The following is a 21,425-nucleotide window of genomic DNA, read 5'->3' as shown; positions in this document are numbered from 1 at the left end:
GAAGTAATTGATGTGATACTACTTCTGTATATATATATTAATTCAAAAAACTTTCCACAAAATAAGTTCTCAAATAAAAGTAAAGAACTTAATTACACAAAAAATGAGAAAAAATAAAATCTAATAGTCATCCAAGCAAGAAAGGACCACAAATCAGGATCAATAAATAAATAAAACCCAAAACAAACAGAAATTAAAATAAATAACAGACTCAAACTCAAAACGAGCAGAAATTAACATAAGTTGGGCTCAAAACCCCTATGAATGTGCATTGTCAACTTAATATACATATACTGATATTTAGTGATCAAAATGTTCATATTATTTGATTTATTAATGTTATAAAAGTAATAAAATTTGTATTTTTTTCTTTTAATTTTTTTTTAAACTTTAGTGTAAAGAGCTAGGTATTGACTAGGGGGTGAAACCCCTTACATATTTAATAGTTTCTATTTGTTTTAAGTTTTAATATTACTTCTTACTTTCAGTTGGAAAAAAACTTGTTTTTTTTATTTAATTTCTGATCGTTTTTTAAATAATGCTGGAAAATCTCGCGCCCCCTTCCTAGAAATGTCCCTTCCCCCCAGGAAATATAATCTTTGGAAAGATCCTACCCCCAAGGCCCTACTCTGACCCCCCTCCCCACCAGAAAAAATCAATCCTGAAACTTCTTTATACTTCCCGAAAACCAATGCTATATGTAAACAATGGGCAAAGTTTATAACTTGCAGCCCTTACCTCGGAAACAGTGGGGGATTAAGTCCCCCTTAAATAAATATTAATTTCGACTATGCTGAACAAAATGGCTGCCTCAAAATTTTGATTGGGTCACTTCGGAAAAAAAATGAGCGTGGGAGGTGGCCAAATCGCCCTCCAATTTTTTTGGTCACTTAAAAAGGGCACTAGAACTTTTAATTTCCGTTCGAATGATCCCTCTTACGATATTCTAGGACTACTAGATCGAAACGATCACCCCTGGAAAAAAAAAAACACTCATCCATGATCTTTCTTCTGGCAAAAATTACAAAATTCCATATTTTTGCAGATAGGAGCTTGAAACCTCTATGGTAAGGTTTTTTGATATTCTAAATCTGATGGTTTGATTTTCGTTAAAGTTCTATAACTTTTAGTGATTGTTTCTCCTTTTTTTCGAAAATGAGGAAAATTTTTTCAGGGGCGCACCTTAGAATGGGTAAGATTAAACTTGATTACTTATATATTTAAAATCAGCATAAACATCTGATTTTTCTGAAGTATCTATTGGTATCAAGAGTCCGTTTTGTAGAGTTTCGGTTACTATTGATCCGGGGCGCTCCTTACTTACGGATCGTTACTACGAACTGTTTTTTTTTACCATGGCAATTAGTATATAATAAGTTGGCGTTGAAACTATGGAAGGGGCCGATTCGATTGGATATTTTTCAGGGCAACCAGCCCCCTTCTTACGCCCCTTTCTCCCAAAAGACATCCGGTAAAAAAAATTTTATAGCCATTTTGTTGAACTTAGTTTAAAAGTCCAATAACTGTGCCTCTGCGGATTATATGACCCCGGCAGCCCCACAGGAAAGTACTGCAAGTTTTGAAATTTGCCCATTGCTTACGTATAGCATTAGTTATTGTGAGGGTGGCCACATGTGTTGATTTTTAGTCACTTTTCAAAGAAAAGAGCGAAGTAGACTGAAAGGGTTATTTTTTTTTACCATGGCACCTCGTATGGAAGAAGTTAGCATTGAAACTATGGAAGGGGCAATTCGATTGGATATTGAAAATTTTTGTGCCAGTTTTGAGATTTAAAAGTGATTGGAGCGCAACCGCCCTCCTCCTTACACCCCTTTCTTCCAAAAGACGTCCGGTCAAAATTTTTAGATAGCTATTTTGTTGAACTTAGTTTAAAAGTCCAATAACTGTGCCTCTGCGGATTATATGACCCCGGCAGCCCCACAGGAAAGTACTGCAAGTTTTGAAATTTGCCCATTGCTTACGTAGAGTATTAGTTATTGTGATGGTGGCCACATGTTTTGATTTTTGGTCACTTTTCAAAGTAAAGAGCGAAGTGGACTGAAAGCGTTATTTTTTTTACCATGGCACTTTGTATGGAAGAAGTTGGCATCGAAACTATGGAAGGGGCCAATTCGATTGGATATTGAAAATTATTGTGCCAGTTATGAGATTTAAAAGTGAATGGAGGGCAACCACCCTCTTCCTTACACCCCTTTCTCTCAAAAGACATCCGGTAAAATTTTTTAGATAGCCATTTTCACGAACTTAGTTTAAAAGTCCAATAACTGTGCCTCTGCAGATTATATAACTCCGGCAGCCCCACAGGACAGTGCTGTAAGTTTTGAAATTTGCCCATTACTTAATTTTAGCATTATTTCCTGTTAGGGTGGCCACATGTGTTGATTTTTGGTCACTTTTCAAAGTAAAGAGCGAAGTGGACTGAAAGGGTTATTTTCTTACCATGGCACTTCGTATGGAAGAAGTTGGCATTGAAACTATGGAATGGGCGAATTCGATTGGCTATTGAAAATTCTTGTGCCAGTTTTGAGATTTAAAGGTGATTGGAGGGCAACCACCCTCCTTCTTACATCCCTATCTCGCAAAAGACATCCGGTCAAAATTTTTAGATAGCCATTTTGATGAACCTAGTTTAAAAGTCCAATAACTGTGCCTCTGCGGATTATATGACCCCGGCAGCCCCACAGGAAAGTCCTGCAATTTTTGAAATTTGCCCATTGCTTACATATAGTATTAGTTATTGTGAGGGTGGCCACATGTGTTGATCTTTGGTCATTTTTCAAAGAAAAGAGAGAAGTGGACTGAAAGCGTTATTTTTTTACCATGGCCCTTCGTATGGAAGAAGCTAGTATTGAAACTATGGAAGGGGCCACTGCGATTGGATATTGAAAATTCTTGTGCCAGTTTTGAGATTTAAAAGTGACTTGAGGGCAACCAGCGTCCTCCATGCATCCATTTCTCCCAAAACACATACGGTAAAATTTATAGATAACCATTTTGTTGAACTTAGATAAAAAGTCCAATAGCTGTGCCACTGCGGATTACATGACCCCGGCAGCCCCACAGGAAAGTACTGCAAGTTTTGAAATTTATCCATTGTTTACGTAGAGCATTAGTTATTGTAAGTTTGTCCATTTGCTTTGATTTTTAGTCATGGTCAAGGGTATTATTGTGAACAATTCCGGTGGGGGTGAACTAATTCAAAGCACATTATGAGCTAGCAGATTGTCATCTGAACATACATCAGAACCGGCTTAAGCTATTAAGTTAAAATTTTCAGAACATGACGCAGGAACTTTTTAATTTGCATAAAGTCAATACGCGCACGTTACTGTTGCTGAAAGTGCTACTGCTACCACTACTACTATTACTACTACTACTACTGCGTCTACTACTGCTTCTAGTACTATTGCTACTAAGACTACGGGACCACAACTGAAACTTCTCTTGCACCTTCTAAACACCAGAATGTAATTTGCACTTTACATTTCCTTTTTTTGAGAGTAATGAATTCGAACAACAGGTCTAGGGCAAGATCTGATTCTAAAAAGATAATTATAATTTGAATACAGTTAAAATTTAAACATCGCAAGTTAATTTATAACTATCATTTTCGATACGACAGGTTTTCGTTTCAATCGTTTGAGACATAAATCTCTCGTTCTAATAAAACAAGAACACTTTAATTCTGAACATTTGTTTTAAGTAATAGGATAAAAACAAACAAAAATAATATCTATCAATCAATCAAATAAAAATTACGCTGTTTCACCTGGTTATAAACACTTATTGTGCTCTACCGACAATAATGATTCTAAATCAGAAAATTTGTTTCCATGACTTACTTGGCACTTTTGTGGTAGTAGGGATCGTTGTCAAACTTGGTAAAGTCGTCTTAGTGGGTGTGGTTGTGGTGGTGCTGGTACTCTGTGCTAGTGTATCCTGTGCTAAAGCATCCTTCAGTATCAGACAGTGGCAGCGTGGGACAGACACGAGAAGTACTACTACTACTACTAACAACTCAACGCAGCACCGAGCCGCCCGATGCCAACACAGCTACGCATGCTCCTCCTTCATCCCACTCTATTCAAAGCCTCCCTTTTTACGCCCGCCCATGAAGTTCCCATTTCCCTTAAATCTTTCTTTATGACTCCCAGCCCAGACGAGGACGACCTGCTTTCTGTTTAGCCCTAGACGGTTGGCCGAAAAGAACAATCTTTGGCAGTCTGTCATCCTTCATCCGCAAAACGTGCCCTAGCCACCTCAACCTGTCCTTCATTATAGCCCTAGGGAGCGGTATTGCACCACATTTTTCGTATAGCCTATTGTTTGAAATACGGTCAGTCAGCCGGGTGCCCATAACAATCCTTAAGCAATTTCTCTGGAAAACGTCTAGCAAATCTTCATCCGCTTTTCGAAGCGCCTATGCTTCAAAGCCATATTTGACCACTGTCATCACTGTAGCTTCTAATATTCTAATCTTGGTTTGCAGACATATCTTCCTGTTCTTCCAAACTTTTTTTTTAACTGTGAAAAAAAAAACACCCTGAGCCTTGGCTATTCTACTTTGGACAAGTTCACTGCTCCAACCATATTTACTAATAATAATACCAAGGTAAGTGAAACTGTCCACCTAATCAATCTTTTCATTAGCCAACTTCATCTTTTCATCTTCACTTATTCCTAGCCTTAGGATATAAAAGTAATAAAAGTTATAAAAGTAATAAGATTTATATTTTTTTCTTTTAGTTTTTTTTTGTTTTTAAAAAAAACTTTAGCGTAAAGAGCGAGGTATCGACTAGGGGGTGAACCCCCTCATATATGTAATAGTTTCTGTTTGTTTTAAGTTTTAATATTGCTTCTTACTTTCAGTTGAAAAAAAAACTTGTTTTTTTTTAATTTCTGATCGTTTTTAGAAATAATGCAGGAAAATCTGGCGCCCCCTTCATAGAAATGTCCCTTCCCCCAGGGAAATATCATCCTTGGAAAGATCCTACCCCATAGCCCCTACTCTGACCCCCCTCCCCACCGGAAAAAATCCCTCCTGAAACGTCTGTATACTTCCCAAAAACCAATACTATATGTAAACAATGGGCAAAGTTTATAACTTGCAGCCGTTCCCCCGGGAACAGTGGGGGATTAAGTCATCTTCAAAGACATATTAATTTCGACTATACTGAACAAAATGGCTATCTCAAAATTTTGATTGGGTGACTTCGGGTAAAAATGAGCGTGGGAGGGGGCCAAGTTGCCCTCAAATTTTTATGTCACTTAAAAAGGGCACTAGAACTTTTAATTTCCGTTCGAATGATCCCTCTCATGATATTCTAGTACTACTGGGTCGATACGATCACCCCTAGGAAAAAAAAAAAAAAAAAAAAAAAAATTAACACTCATCCATGATATTTCTTCTGGCAAAAAATACAAAAGTCCACATTTTTTTAGATAGGAGCTTGAAACCTCTTTAGGAGGGTTTTCTGATATGCTGAATCTGATGGTGTGATTTTCATTAAAGTTCTATAGCTTTTAGTGGTTGATTCCCCTTTTTTTCGAAAATAAGGGAAATTTTCTCAGGGACATAACTTTGGATGGGTAAGACTAAACTTGATTACTTATATATTTAAAATCAGAATTAAAATCTGATTCTTTTGAAGTATCTATTGGTATCAAGAGTCGGTTTTTTAGAGTTTCGGTTACTATTGATCCGGGTCACTCCTTACTTACAGTTCGTTACCACGAGCTGTTTCCTGTTTTTTTTACCATTGCAATTCGTATATAAGAAGTTAGCATTGAAAGGATGGAAGGGGCCGATTCGACTGGATATTGAAAATTCTTGTGCCAGTTTTGAGATTCAAAAGTAATTACATGGCAACCAGCCCCCTTCTTACGCCCATTTCTCCCTATAGACATCCGGTCAAAAATTTTAGATAGCTATTTTGTTGAACTTAGTTTAAAAGTCCAATAACTGTGCCTCTGTGGATTATATGACCCCGGCAGCCCCACGGGAAAATACTGCAAGTTTTTAAATTTGCCCATTGCTTACGTCTTGTATTAGTTACTGTGAGGGTGGCCACATGTATTGATTTTTGGTCACTTTTCAAAGTAAAGAGCGAAGTGGACTGAAAGCGTTTATGGTACTTCGTATGGAAGAAGTTAGCATTGAAACTATGGAAGGGGCCAATTCAATTGGATATTGAAAATTCTCGTGCCAGTTGTGAGATTTAAAAGTGATTGGAGGGCAACCGCCCTCCTCCTTACACCCCTTTCTCCCAAAAGACATCCGGTCAAAATTTTTAGATAGCCATTTTGTTGAACTTAGATAAAAAGTCCAATAGCTATGCCTCTTCGGATTATATGACCCCGGAAGCCCCACAGGAAAGTACTGCAAGTTTTGAAATTTACCCATTGTTTACGTATAGCATTAGTTATTGTGAGTGTGGCCACATGTGTTGATTTTTGGTCAAGGTCAAGGGTATTAAGGTGAAAACTTCCGGTGGGGGTGAACTAATTCAAAGCACAATATGTGTTTGTAGATTGTCAAACGAACATATATCAGGAACGGCTTAAGCTATTTAGGTTTAAATTTTCAGGGCATGATGCAGGGAATGTTTAATTCGCTAAAAGGCAATATGCACACGCTACTGCTACCACCAGTACTACAGCTACCACTAGTACTATTACTACTACTACTACTGCGTCTTGTACTATTACTACTGAGACTATGGGACCACAACTGAAACGTCTCTTGCGCCCTCTAAACACCAGAATGTAATTTGCACTTTACATTCAGGGATGAAACATATCCTTTTTTTGAGAGTAAAGAATTCGAACAAGAGGTCTAGGTCAAGATCTGATTCTAAAAAGATAATTATAATTTAGATACAGTTATAATTTAAACATCGCAAGTTAATTTATAACTATCGTTTTCGATACGATAGGTTTTCGTTCCAATCGTTTGATACATAAATCTGTCGTTGTAATAAAACAAGAATATTTTAATTCTGAACATTTGTTTTAAGTAATAGGATAAAAAAAACAAAAATAATATCTGTTAATCAATCAAACAAAATTGCGCTATTTCACCTGGTTGTAAACACTTATTGTGTTCTACCAACAAAAATGATTCTAAATCAGAAAATCTGTTTCGATGGCTTACTTGGCATGTTTGTGGTAGTAGGGGTCGTTGTCATACTTGCCACAGTCGTCGTAGTCGGCTTTGTGGTACTGGTGGTGGTACTGTGTGCCGGTGATGGTGCTGCTGTAGTTACGACTATGAGAAAAAGAGCACAATCTTTATATTGAGTGATATTAAAAGTATCCTTCAGTGTGAGACAGTGGCACCGTGGGACATACACGAAAAGTGTTCAAGTACAACTAAAATAGCAATGAAGCCGGCCAAACGACAGGCAAAAATATCGTAGCTTAAACTTTGGCGACGCATTTACCTCACTCTAGTAGATTATTTACCGAAGCTTTTTAAGATAATTGTGAAGTAACTATTGGCCAGCACGACTTAATTTCCATTCGAAAGTTAATTTCTTGTTTATTCCAACAGCAGAACTAAATTACGAAATTTTTTTTTTCTAGGGATCAGAGGCAAACTCATAGCGTGGATTATAATTAAGGCAAAAAGAATTAGGTTTGTTGTAGTTTTTTTTTTCAAAGGCAGTTTTCATGAAAACTTAGCTGATTACATATAAATATGGTTCATATTTATTATAGTAAAAAGACATAACAAATATGCAGAACTTGGTAATTGCTTATTAATTTTTCCATTACAATTGATCTTTCAACCTACAATGGATATACATAATTTATCATTACAAGAGATTTTTCAACATAACCTCCTTCAGTCAAAGATTACTTCTCCATGTTAGGTTTCCATCCTTTTAGACAACTAATTTTAGGGACATCTATAAATACGTTCAACCATCTTAAACGTCCACAAGTACAGCTCCTTCACATTCATAGATAACAGTTGCAATAACCATGTTGGCAAAAATCTCAAGTGTTTTTGGAATGACCCTCGTATAATCACATTTTGCGGTACCAGGAAGGTAAATTCAGACCCAGAAGGTAGAGTTGAAAATAAGAATGACAAAAATGTAAAATTGCTTTGGTAGTTCATTAAAAATAAATAATCGAAATTTCTATGGTTCGAAGTCAGATTATACGGTATAATTCACAAAACGTTTTGATAGATACAGAAATCATACTTAGGTTTTGAAACCTTGAAAATCTTCTTTAAGAAAGTAATTACTTCTAGAATACCAGGAAAGTCAATGCGTGACACTATTCTTAAAAGTTATTTCGTAATGTCCAGTCTATTTTTAACGTTTTCTATTTTTAGTGTGCAGTCTGTTTTTGGCGTGTTTGGTTTCTTAATATTTCAAAAAAATTAGGAACTACACTGGATGAATCAGGAAGATTTAACCTATATATTATTTGTATTTCTTATCCAGGAACAATTGAATACTAAACTTAGAGAGTTTAAAATTTGACAATCCAGAAGATAGATAGAATAACTTTAGGAAAACAATTTGTTTTCCTTGGATAAAATTGGCAAGGATCTGGACGATGCAGCTAGACGGCGTAATAGCACAATATTGTACTGGCATATTAATAAATTGAAAGGGAGTAGTAAGCCTGGAATTATCCCAGTTAAAGGAGGGAAAGGGGTCAGAATTAGTGATAACGAAAGACTTAAACCGAGGTAGGCAGAACATTCCGAGAATAAGCTAAACTAAGACAGAGTTGCGGGAAAAGATATGTAGGAAAATAAGAAAGACTGTAATAGTTTGGTTGTGAAGGAATATTTGTTTTTTGAGGAAGATTTATCAACCATACTAAAAGGATTAAAAAAAATAATAAGGCCCCAGATGCTGATACTGTGTTAAATTAGTTTCTTAAATATTGTGGCTCCGATGAAAAAAAATTAAGTTATTGAAGATTATGAATATGATTTTTAAAAAGGATAAGTACTAAGCGATTTGAAACAACTGTATGGGAAAGGTGATAAGAGTGAGTGTGTTAATTATCAAGACATTGGCGTGTTCTCTGTTGGTATCAAATGAATTAGTAATATAATACTTTTTGAACTGAAAGATGCTTAAGACAAAAGGATGATAGAACAACATTGGAGTTTTAGAAAGATTAGATGACCTGTAGAATGAATTTCTATTCTTAGATAAATATTTAATAAGTGCCTCAGTGATCTAACACCTTCTGTTCTGTGTTTTATATATTATGAAGAAGTTTTCGATTCTGTTGGTAGAAGAGCTTTAGCGAAGGTCTTATACTTGTATGGTATACCAGACAAATACGTTAAATTGATTAGTGGTATGTGCGAAAATAACGCTACTGCGGCTTAGGCAGGAAATGAAGTTAGCAGATGGTTTCTTATTATATCAGGAGATCAGCAGGGTTGGGTTCTTTCCCCCTTTATATGGATTATTTTGATGGACTTTGTCTTAAGGAGCATAAGAAAGGGAATGGGTGGTCAAGGTGTAAATGGGGAGGATAAACTTCCGTGGATTTATATTATGATGATGACTTATACACCCTAGACGAAAGTGCGACAAAATGAATGAGTCTTTAGAGGTTTTGCGAGTTTTGGGTGCTGGAATACGTTTGAAAATTAATGTTATGAAGAATAAGTTGTCAAGGCTGGGAATAAGTGACAATGAAAAGGTGGCTTTACCTAACGAAAGGATTGATAGGGTTGACTGCTATACTTAACTTGGTCGTATTAAATGTAAGGACAGTTGGGACAGTGAAAATTTAAAAAGAAGAATAGCCAAAGCTCAGGCTTCTGTTTTCATAGTTGAAAAAGGTTTGGAAGAATAGGAAGATAAGTCTGCATATAATGGAAGCTGCAGTGATGACCGTGGTCAACTATAGTTCTAAGGCATGGGTGCGGATGCAGTAGATGAAGGTTAGCTAGATGTTTTCAAGAGAAATTACCTATGGATTTTTATGGTTACCCATTTTACCCAGTTGACTGACCGTATTTCATACAGTAGACCTTACGAAGAGTGAGAATAAATCCCGCTTTTTAGGGCTATAATGGGGAAAATATTGAAATGGCTTGGGCACGTTCTGCAGATGAAGGATGACAGATTGTCAAAAATTGTTTTTTTGGCTAGCTGTGTAGGGCTAGGCGGAAAACAGGTTGTCCAAGGATGAGGTGGGAGGGTGTCATAAAGAAAGATTTAAGCAAAATGGAAACTCTCTAGGAGGGTGTAAAGAGCAAGGCTTTAAATTGATATAGATGAAGAAGGAGCGTGCCTACCTGTATTGGCTTCAGGTCACTCGATTTGGCGTTTAGCTGTTAGTAGTAGTAGTAATTGATTATTAAAGTATTTGAAATATCTGAAGAATATATTCCGCAGACTACAGAAAAGTTTTTTTCAAACCACCATATATCCCCATAGAGTGAATAGTTTCTAACGATTTTTGCACACTAAAACCCAAAATGAAATGAGTATGTCCGTTTTAAATACATATGATTATATGTTTATCAACGTCTTACCACTAATATTTCATTGAAGCAAGACAAAAAAAGTATATAAAAAAAAATTGCTTACCTTTTGAAGTAGTTATCACGGGCAGAATGACTACTTCTGGTACTGTTGCTGTCGCACGTGTTGTCGTAGGAATCGTTAATGTAGTTGACTTAGTAGTAGGAGAAGTTGTTGTTGCAGAAGATGTTGTTGTAGAAATTGTAGTTGTAGAGGATATTGTTGCTGTTGGAGTTGTTGCTGTAGAAGAAGTCATGGTTGTAGTGGATGTAGTAGTGGGGGTTGTTGTTGTTGTTGTGGGAGTTGTTGTTGTAGAAGAAGTAGTTGTAGGGGTTGTAGTGGTAGGACTTGTAGTCGCAGTGGTTATCACAGAAGTTGTGGTGGGAGTCATACTTAAAGTAAATGTAGTACTAAAGGCTGTGGTTGTTGTAGCAGTTGTTGTTGTAGAAGACGTAGTCGTAGGAGTTTTAGTTGTAGGAGATGTAGTAGTAGAAGGTGTTGTTGTTGTTGGAGTTGTTGTTGTAGAAATTGTAGTCGTGGAAGATGTTGTCGTAGGGGATGTAGTAGTTGAGGATGTTGTTGTAGTTGGAGTTGTTGTTGTTGTTGGAGACGTAGTTGTAGGAGTTGTTGTTGTTGTAGGAGAGGTAGTTGTAGGAGTTGTAGTTGTAATAGTCGAAGTAGAAGTTGAAGTTGATTCCGAAGTTGTTGTTATAGTGGTAGAAGATGTGGTAAGTTCGTCAGCTAAAAAATAAAATATATTAGACTGAAAACTTTTCAAGTATAAGAAAACTTTACCTCATAAACATAAAATGTATGTATTTTATTTTTAGGTTCGAAATGCATCTCTTACGAAAAACAAAGTTTTTCAGAGAAAATACAACCAAATAATAATAATAAAAAAAAATATTTAAAGTTAAAGTGAACAGAATTTACAATTAATAAACACCCTAAAACAAGGCCGTATCCAGGGGCGGGGTACCCGTTTTGAACCCCCCTCCCCCCCCGAAATTTTTGACCGAGCCAAAAATAAGTCGAAAATTAGTAAAACCTAGGTAAAAATTAGTCAAAAACTGAGTCAAAAATTAGTAACCCCCCCCCGAAAAAGTAAAAAATTAGTAATCCCCCCCCAAAAAAAAATCCTGGATCCACCCTTGCCCTAAAATAAGGCCGAAACTACGACAAATTGGATAAACTTTAAAGGAACAAAAATTACGGCAAACAGGAGTAGGACAAATAGTCCCTTAGCCTTCTAAAAGCCAATGCGTCATTTGCTTTATTGAACAGTTTTTATTTCGATTGGTGTGTTTTTATTTGTCACATCATACATAGAAAAGAAAAAAATCATCATATAAATCAACAACTACGGAAAAATGACTGAATGTTTAATATACAATGATGTACATTCCTGGAAGGCTCAGAAATTTTGGATTTGTTCGGATAAAAAAAGTTATTAAATATTTTATTTTCAGTAAAGTTTTTTAAGACACCTTGGCAATTAGATGGCTTTAAAGGTGGAATTCCTATAGTTTTTTGTGATAATTTTGATTCGTTTTAAGTTTGAGTTGATTGTTCATTATAATTTCTGTTCATTTGGAATGTAAGTTATTCATTGATACTGATTTACGTAAGTTTTAGGTTTGAATTAGAATTTCACTTGTTTTGCTGGTCTTTGGTTTAATAATGCTGCTTTATTTTTGTCTGAGAAACTTTCTTAGAAAAAGTTTCTTACGCTAATTCATATTCTTTTTTAATTTACTTAATTTTTTCGTTGGTTAAGAAAAGAAATTAATTTGTTTTTTCTCGGTTTTTTCTGCATAAGAAGTTAGATTTGGGCAAGTTATTTATATTTCCAAAAAATATCACCGTGTATTTTAACAATAGTTGTAGCCTACTATAGAATTTCGGATGGATGAGTATGGTGACCGTTATCAACAAATGAATTGACAATGTACAAAATTTATGGCCTCCTGAAATCAAAATTTTCATATAGCCATTTTGTTCAGCGTCGTATACTCTAAGATAGAAATTATATTTTTGAGGAGGAGACTCCCCCACAGCCTTCAAAGCAAGGACTGTAAGTTATGCCCTGGGGGGATAAAAGGTTATTATAGACGGCGTTGTCATATAAAATTCAAAAAAAGCTCATTACATTTTAAATTCAAAGGGCTAGTGCCCTTTTTAAGAGTTGAAAGTGATAGGAGGGCAACTACCCGGCCCTTCCACGCCCATCATTCCCCGAAACACATTCAATCCAAATTTTGAAATATCCAGTGTCCTTGGCGTAGTTGATTTCCACATACAAAATATGTTTTTGAGGAGGACACACCCCCAAAATCCTCGGGGCATGGGTTTTCAGTTATGCCATAAGGTCATATAAGAACAATGTTGACATACCGTATTATTTATTATTTTTTTCGCTTTAGAGCAGGGAACTTCGTATCGAAGAAATTGTCGTAGAAACTTCTAAACGGGCTCATTCAATGAGAAATTGGAGTCACTTGTGCCCTTTTGAATAGTCAAAAGTGATTGGAAGGCAACAAACAGTCCTTCCAGGCACATCTTTTTCCGAAACATATCCAGTCAAAATTTTGAGACAGCCATTTTGTTCAGCGTAATTGATTTCCTGACAGAAATTATGTTTTTGAGGAGGACATTCCCCCAGTGCCTTCAGGACATGGGTTTTATGTTATGCCCTGGAGGCATATAAGGTTTTTAAAGAAGGTATTGTCGTCGAAACTTCAAAAAAGGCTCTTTCGATTGGACGTTCAAAGGGCTAGTGCCCATTTTAATAGCCAAAAGTGATTGGAGGGCAACTAACCCCCTCTTCAGCCCACCTTTTCTCCAAACACACCCAATCGAACATTTGAGATAGCAATTTTGTACATCGTAGTTTACAGTTTTGTAAATTAGGTCTTCGAAGATCACAACCCTCTCAAAGCGCTCAGGGCAAGGGTTGTAAATTATGCTCTGGGAGCATATAAGGTTTTTATAGAACGCGAGTTTAAGAACAAAATAGTTCTTGAAGTATGTGATCTGGCATCAGGAATCTCACAAAATATTGGTACATTCATGATCCTCCGATTGCAAAGGTTGTTCAACATTAAGTGTTCTGATATGATCCAATCAGTCGACAAAATGGACCTACTTGTGCCTGTCTAAAAGATGTAAGGAAGAAAAGTAAAAATTGGCAGCTATCATGGTACCAACAACTGCTAGTGGCTAGGTATTTCGGTTTCCTTTCCCCAGTTGTATTTAAACTCAATTGTATTTAAACCCAATTGTATTTAAACCCAATGTGATCAATGGGACATTATAATTTTAACACCAGAATCATAAAATAATTTCTAATCGTATTGATTTAATGCCAAAATAGTTCTCTTCGTCTATAGTACCTTTCTCCCTAAAAAAAAGAAAAAAAAAAGAAAAAAAAATGACGGATAAAGAAAAAAGGTAACATCACGAAACCTTGCTTTATTTTTATTTTGTATACCTGGAGGTTCAATGCAGCTGTTGGAATTTTCAGCGCCCCTTCACCACCAGATATTCACTTCAATGATAAGTTTTTTTTTTTATTATAATCAAGTTTATTGATTATTATAACCAAGACAATCCATCCCAGGTACATTATTAGAAAAGTTTTAGATAACCAGTAAAAATTTGACACTATTTCCTCCCACCTTAGTAAGTCAGCAAAATCGGGGTCAGTATGGCTTCAGCCCAATGGCAAATTAGAAATCGTGAAGATATTTCATCTTCGTCATTTGAAACCCCATCCTCGCTTTCTAAATCACATTCTTAGGAAAAATACTGCTTTTAAATTTTTAGAGAGAACTAGGGATGATTATAATTTTAACTGAAAATCCAAATTGTGTCTAAGATATGAAATTTAATACAATTTTTAAGCACTACCATTACTACTACTATCGCCTCACCACAGCAACAAGCCACCTGAGGCCAACACAGCTGTGGAGTCTCCTACACCAACACAAACTATTAAAGGCCTCACTCTTTACACCCTCACCAAACTTTCCGTTTTTCTTAAATCCCTGCTTTTCATTTTGCCTTAGACGTCTAGCCAACAAAGAAAACCTTTGGCAATTTGTCATCCTTCATCAAAATAACTTACCCTAAATATCTCAAAATTCCTCTCATTATACCTCTAAAAAGCGGGATTGAACCACACTTCTTGAGGAGCCCACTTTTTCCTGTACAGCCAGTCAGTGACGTAACGGGAAAAATCCTTGGTACTTAACTCCTGATTTAAAATGGAACCAGCTATTAACCTCATTTCCCACAGAAATGAATTCTCGTACATAGCACTAATCGCTATAATGAATTTATCTGGTATCAAACAGTTCGTGGTACCAAACTGTAAGTAAGGATCGACCCAGCTCAATGGTAACCGAAACTGTAGAAAACGGAAGTTTGACACCAATAGATACATCAAAAAATAAGATTTTAATGCTGATTTCTAATATATAAGTTTCATCAAGTTTAGTACTACCTATCAAAAGTTACGCGCCTGAGAAAATTTGGCTGATTTTCAAAAAAAGGGGAAATACCCCCTAAAAATTATAGAACCTTAATGAAAATCACACCATCATACTTAGCGTATCAGAGAGCCCTACTGCGGAGGTTTCAAGCTCCTATCTACAAAAATGTGGAATTTCGCATTTTTTGTCAGAAGAAAGATCACGGATGCGTGTGTATTTGTTTTTTGTTTTTTCCCCCAGGGTGATCGTATCGACGCAGTGGTCCTAGAATATCGTGGGAGGGCTCATTCGAACGGAAATTAAAAGTTCTAGTGCCCTTTTTAAGTGACCACAAAAATGGAGGGCAACTAGGCCCCCTCCCACGCTCATTTTTTTCCCAAAGTCACACGATCAAAATTTTGAGATAGCCATTTTGTTCAGCATGATCGAAAATATTATAACTATGTCTTTTAGGATGACTTAATCCCCCGAAGTACCCGGGGGGAGGGCTGAAAGTTATGAACTTTACCCAATGTTAACATATAGCCTAGTATTGGTTATTGGGAAGTATACAGACGTTTTCAGAGGGGATTTTTTCTGGTAGTGGGGGAGGGAAGTGGGTCGGAGGTTATGTGGGAGGATCTTACCATGAAGGAAGTTTTAATGGGAGAAGGGACATTGCTATGAAGGGGGCGTCGGATTTCCCAGCATTATTTAAATAAAGATCAGAAATTATATATAAAAAAACAAGTTTTTTAACTGAATGTAAGGAGCAACATCAAAACTTAAAACGACAGAAAACATTACGTATATGGTTCGGTTCATCCCCTAGTCAATACCTCGCTCTTTAAGCCAAAGATTATTTAGTATTTTCATACGAGCTATTTATTCTAATTAACGGCATTTGTGATTAAAGGGTTAATTTTAAAGAATTGGAACAAAATTCAAACTTCAGCTTAAAGAGCAAGGTAATGACTAGAGGGGTGAACCCTCTAATATACGTATTAAAAATATAAGAAAATAGAGGTTCGTTACGTAAGTTGATTTCGTAAGTTACGTATATTTATTACTAATAAAAACGTTCGTAAATAAAATTAAACAGGATTCGAGAAAGCCATTTAACCAAATAAAAGTAAAATTAATATTCATTTTTTTTTAATTATTCATGTACGGTGAGCCGAAATCAAAACCTGCATTAATTCAAAAACGATCAAAAATTAAATAAAAAGAACAAGTTTTTTTTTAACTGAAAGTAAGGAACGACGTTAAAACTTAAAACGACCAGAAATTATTCCGTATATGAAAGGGGCTATCCCCTCCTCAGCGCCTCGCTCTTTACGCTAAAGTTTTACTTTCTCACAACTCTATTATTTTTAAACAATGAAAAAATTTAGCGTAAAGAGCGAGGCGTTGAGGAGAGGACAGCCCCTTTCATATACGGACTAATTTCTGTTCGTTTTAAGTTTTAACGTGGTTCTTTACTTTCAGTTAAAAAAAATTGTTTTTTTTTTTTATTTAATACCATACAAAGGTAAAACTTTCGTTAACGTTAATCTATAAGCTATATCAAACGCTTGTTAATAATTAAATTAAAAAACAATTTTTTTTCAGCTGAAAGTAAGGAGAAACACTAAAACTTAAAATTAACCGAAATTATTACGTATATGAGGGGGGGTTCCCTCCTCCTCAACACCTCACCTTTCACGCTAAGTTCAAATTTTCTTCCCATTCTTTCAAAATGAGCACTGAATCAAGAAGGTCGTTTAATTAGAATAAATAGCTCTTTTGAAAGCAATACACACACTTTAGCCTAAAGAGTGAGGTACTGACGAAGGGACGAACCCCCTCATATACGAAATAATGTCTGTTCTTTTTAAGTTTTAAAGTTGCTCCTTACTTTCAGTTGAAAAACTTTCAACTGAAAGTTTTATTTATTTAAACTAAACTAAAAAAATTTAGTTTCTTATCGTTTTTAAATAGTGCTGGGAAATCTGACACCACCTACATAGAGAATTTCTCTTCCCCCATGAAAAATTCCTCCATGGAGAGATCCTACCACTTAACGCCCTCCCCCCAACCCACCAGCCACAACAAAAAAAAACTGAAAACGTCTGTATAATTACCAAAAAACAAAGCTATATGCAAACAAAGGGCAAATCTAAAAAAATTCAGTCCACCACCCCGGCATGTGAGGGATTAAATCATCCTCAAAGACATAGTTATTAGATTTTTTGAATAAATATGGCAATTTGAAACTTTTAATCCAGTGACTTTGGAAAAAAATGATCCTAGGAGGGGGCTTAGTTGCCGTCCAAATCCTTAGGTCACTTAAAAAGGACACTAGAACTTTTAATTTCTATTTGAATGAGGCCTCTCTCAGTATTCTAGGACCTCTGGGTCGATACAGTCAGCCCTGAAAAAAAAAAAGAAAATAAAAACGCATCCGTGATCTTTCTTCTGGCAAAAAAAACACAATTCCACATTTTTTACAGATATAAGCTTAAAACCTCTACAGTAGGGATATCTGATACATTGAATCTGATGGTGTGATTTTCATTAAAATTCTATGACTTTTAAGGGGTGGAATCCCCCTTTTTTTTAGAATAAGGCACATTTTCTTAGGTTCGTGACGTTTGATGAGTAAGACTAAACTTTCCCACACACCCACCATTTCTCCAAACGCATCATATGAAATTTTCGAGATAGCCATTTCTCGCACCATAGTTGAAAAGTCCAGTAATTATATCTCTGAAGATGTCAAGGCCCCAGCCCTAAAGTAAAGGGCTATAAGTTATGCTAGTTGCCCATTGCTAATATTTAAGGTTTCTTTTGGAAGGAGTGGTTGTAACAACTTGAAAATGGGCTCATTCAATTGGAAATGCGAAGTCATAGTGCCCTTTTTAGAGTAAAAGTGACCGGAAGGCAACTAGCCCCCCCCCCCCGCAGACGCCCTTTTTTCTAAATGCATCCAATCGAAATTTTGTGATATTAATTCTGTTCAAATTTGCCACAATAGAATGAACAATACCTCTAGGGGTGACAAAAACCTCGAGAGTTTGTGGGCATAGATTTAACTATTCCCCAGGGGCATATGAAGCTCTTATTGAAAGGTTGACCACATAAGGTTTGGGGGAAGGTCATTTGATTGTAAATTGAAAGATCTAGTTCCCTTCTTAAGAGTCAAATGACATTTTGGTCAACTTTGTCAAAAGATCATATAACAATGCATACAGGAATGACGCAACCCATTTGAGCCTGGGGACAATGGTTATAAATCATGTATATGGGCAAATAAGTTTTTATAAAATAGAAAGTTCCAGTGTCTTTTTAAAAGTCAAAAGTGATTGAATTGCAACCAGCCAACCTTATGTCCATTATCTCCCAAAACGCATCCAATCGAAGTTTTGAGACAGATGTTCTGTTCAGCATTGCTGAAAGGTCCAGCATTTATATTTTGGGGATGTCATCCCCCCCCCCTTCTCCGTCAAAAAGCCCTTAGATTAGCTAGGCATTTCGTTCATTGTTTAAATATAGTATGCCTATTTGTTATTGAGAAAGGTGAACATGTTTGACCTTTAGTTTCCAAAACGGAGAATGGCATTCATTTTCAGGGAAAAATAAGGAGAGTTCATACAGGTTGTCAAAAGGGCTTAACTCAGGAATGACTGAGTATATTAATTGAGAACTTTTGCAAATTGATGTAGGAGATGATCAGTTGACTAAAAAGGCAATATTTGCACGCTAATACTACTACTGCAACTACCAATACTACCACTGCAGGCACTACGACTACTATTAGAACTAATACTACTACCACCACTACCACTGAAACTACTGCTTCTGTAACGACTACTACCAAGGATGAGGGTACTAAAATGAACAATGAGGAAATGTCGTGGAGAAAGTTGAACTAAATTAAAACATACTACGTGCATACCGATTGTAAAATGGGCGTATCAGCAATATTTTTGGAACGGCTTGCCTTTTCGAGATTAAAATTCCGGGAAAATTCCGTACTGTTTGCCTTGGGGCTACCAGCTACTTGATCCTTCTACCGCCACATCATCACCAGTGGTGGTTTCACTGGGTATGGTGACGTGACAGAACAATCAAAAGGACCGAACTATGAGCCAAGGGGGCCACAACTTGGGTCACCACTAATATCTCTAGCTATCTCTTTGTAGGGTAAAATTTGTTTTGATTGTTTTTTTTTTTTGGAAACCCCTTAACATTTGTTGGGTAACCATATAAAATATATTCAAATAGCTTAATCCTCTAGTGTTGCAAAAATTTTGCTTTTCTTTTTTACATCCGCGATTTAAAATATGCTAAAAATGCTGGAACTTATATAAAAATTTTCTTTCGAGGGTGGAATGGTTAGCGGCAGGGGGATTTGATGGGGGGGGGAGGGCGGGGGCGCTGGTCAGCAACCTGCTCGCGGTGCCTCTGCTTATACTAATCTAAGCTGACCATTTCGTTGCAACGTGTTGCACCGGACTCATACTCTAAAATCTGGTTGATAATTTGCCTGTCTAAAAAATTTGTCTGAGTTTCGTAAAAGGGGGAAACAACCCCTAAAAGTCAAAGATTTTAATAAAACTCATACCATCAAATTTGTGGTTCTTGGTGAATACCCTTCAGAAATCCCCCCAGAAAATACCTCCCGCGGAAAATACCCCCCCCCCTCACGGAAAATCCCCTCCCTCAAAAATACCCCGTGGAAAACAAGGCTTTTCAAATTTTAAATTATCGACCAGATTTTAGAGTATGAAGGGGAAACGGTAATGGGGTTTCAAAAACTTTGAATGACCTTTAAAATTTTGTGAGTTATAGCAACGGAACCTTGCAAAATAGATCTTCTGTTTAAATGAAGTACAACAAAATTGTTTTCAGCTTCAAAACTTTGCTCAATCCCAACTTATAAGGTTTTAAATATATGCAAATGCATTTCCTAAATTTTGGAAATAAAACATTGATATGGCTTAAAATTCGGCTGAAATGATTTTCAGAACTAAAGCCAGAGAAAAAGAAACTGATAACTAAAAATTAAGGTAAAATGTTGTTTTGTCAAAATTTCAATGGGTATTAAGAAAACATCTTCCCATGACATAACTTGTCCTCTAAAGTTGATTCTGATGTTTGTAGCGCCCTATGTCTTAGAGCTTTAGAAATATTTAAAAAAGCTTCTAAAGTGTAATTTTGGAAAATTTTGAGTTTGGAGGGAAGGGGGAATTATTGTAGAATTAATTTGGCCTCTAAAGTCGATTCTGATGTGTGTAGCGCTCTATGTCTTAGCGCATTAGAAATATTTAAAAAAGCTTCTAAAGTAAAATTTTGGAAAATTTTAAAATTGCGGGGAAGGGAGATTTAAAGAAATTCTTCCCATAACATAAATTGCCCTCTAAAGTTGATTCTGATGTTTGTAGCGCTCCATGTCTTAGCACTTTACATATATTTAAAAAAGCTTCTGAAGTAGAATTTTGGAAAATTTTGAGTTTGGGGGGAAGGGGAATTTAAAAACATCTTCCCATGACATAAACTTTCCTCTCAAGTCGATTCTGATGTTTGTAGCGCTCTATGTCTTAGCGCTTTACAGATATTTAAAAAAGCTTCTGAAGTAAAATTTTGGAAATTTTTGAGTTTGGGGGGAAGGGGGATTTCAAAAACATCTTCCCATGATATAATATGTCCTCTGAAGTCGATTCTGATATTTGTAGCGCTCTATGTCTTAGCACTTTATAAATATTTAAAAAGCTTCTAAAGTAGAATTTTGGAAAATTTTTGAGTTTGGGGCAAAGGGGGATTTCAAAAACATCTTCCAATAACATAATTTGTCCTCTAAAGCTAATTCTGATGTTTTTAACGCTCTATCTATTAGTGCTTTAGAAATATTTAAAAATCTTCTAAAGTAGAATTTAGGAAAATTTTGAGTTTGCAGGAAAAGGGGATTACAAAAACATCTTCCCATGACATAAATTGTCCTCTCAAGTCGATTCTGATGTTTGAAGCGCTCTATGTATTAGCGCTTTACAGATATTTAAAAAAAGCTTCTGAAGTAGAATTTTGGATAATTTTTAGCTTGGGGGGGAGGGGGATTCTAAAAACATGTTCCCATGGTATAAATTGTCCTCTGAAGTTGATTCTGATATTTTTAGTTCTCCATGTCTTAGTGCTTTAGAAGTAATTAAAAAATCACCTAAAGTAAAATACTGCAAAATTTTGAGCTTGGTGGTAATGAGGATTTCAAAAACATAGTCCCATGACATAAACTGTCCTCTAAAGTCGATTCTGATCTTTGTATAGCTCTATGTCTTAGCGTTTTAGAAATATTTAAAAAAGCCTCTGAAATAGAATTTTGGAAAAGTCCGAGTATGGGGCACTGAGTGGATTTCAGAAACATCTTCCTATGACAAAA

The 21,425-nt window shown here is 36.0% G+C and overlaps 1 protein-coding gene across 1 annotated transcript in view; it reads right to left on the bottom strand.

Annotated features, from left to right (window-relative positions):
• Positions 1-7,807: 7,807 nt before the first annotated feature.
• Positions 7,808-21,425, bottom strand: part of LOC148946033 (uncharacterized) — a 38,456-nt gene continuing 24,838 nt past the window's right edge. The window contains exons 4-5 of the mRNA XM_089097583.1: positions 10,605-11,279; positions 7,808-7,812 (exon numbers count right to left, since the gene is read on the bottom strand). Of these exons, the coding sequence (XP_088953709.1) occupies positions 7,808-7,812; positions 10,605-11,279 (680 nt within the window). The remainder of the gene's footprint in view (positions 7,813-10,604; positions 11,280-21,425) is intronic.

The sequence above is a fragment of the Artemia sp. Qi Xiang Cuo genome, chromosome 12 (assembly GCF_049724085.1).
Source record: "Artemia sp. Qi Xiang Cuo chromosome 12, ASM4972408v1, whole genome shotgun sequence".
NCBI classification, from domain to species: Eukaryota; Metazoa; Arthropoda; class Branchiopoda; order Anostraca; family Artemiidae; genus Artemia; species Artemia sp. Qi Xiang Cuo.
The sequence above is the reverse complement of the archived record's forward strand: the minus strand, read 5'-3'. Positions and strand labels throughout refer to the sequence as shown.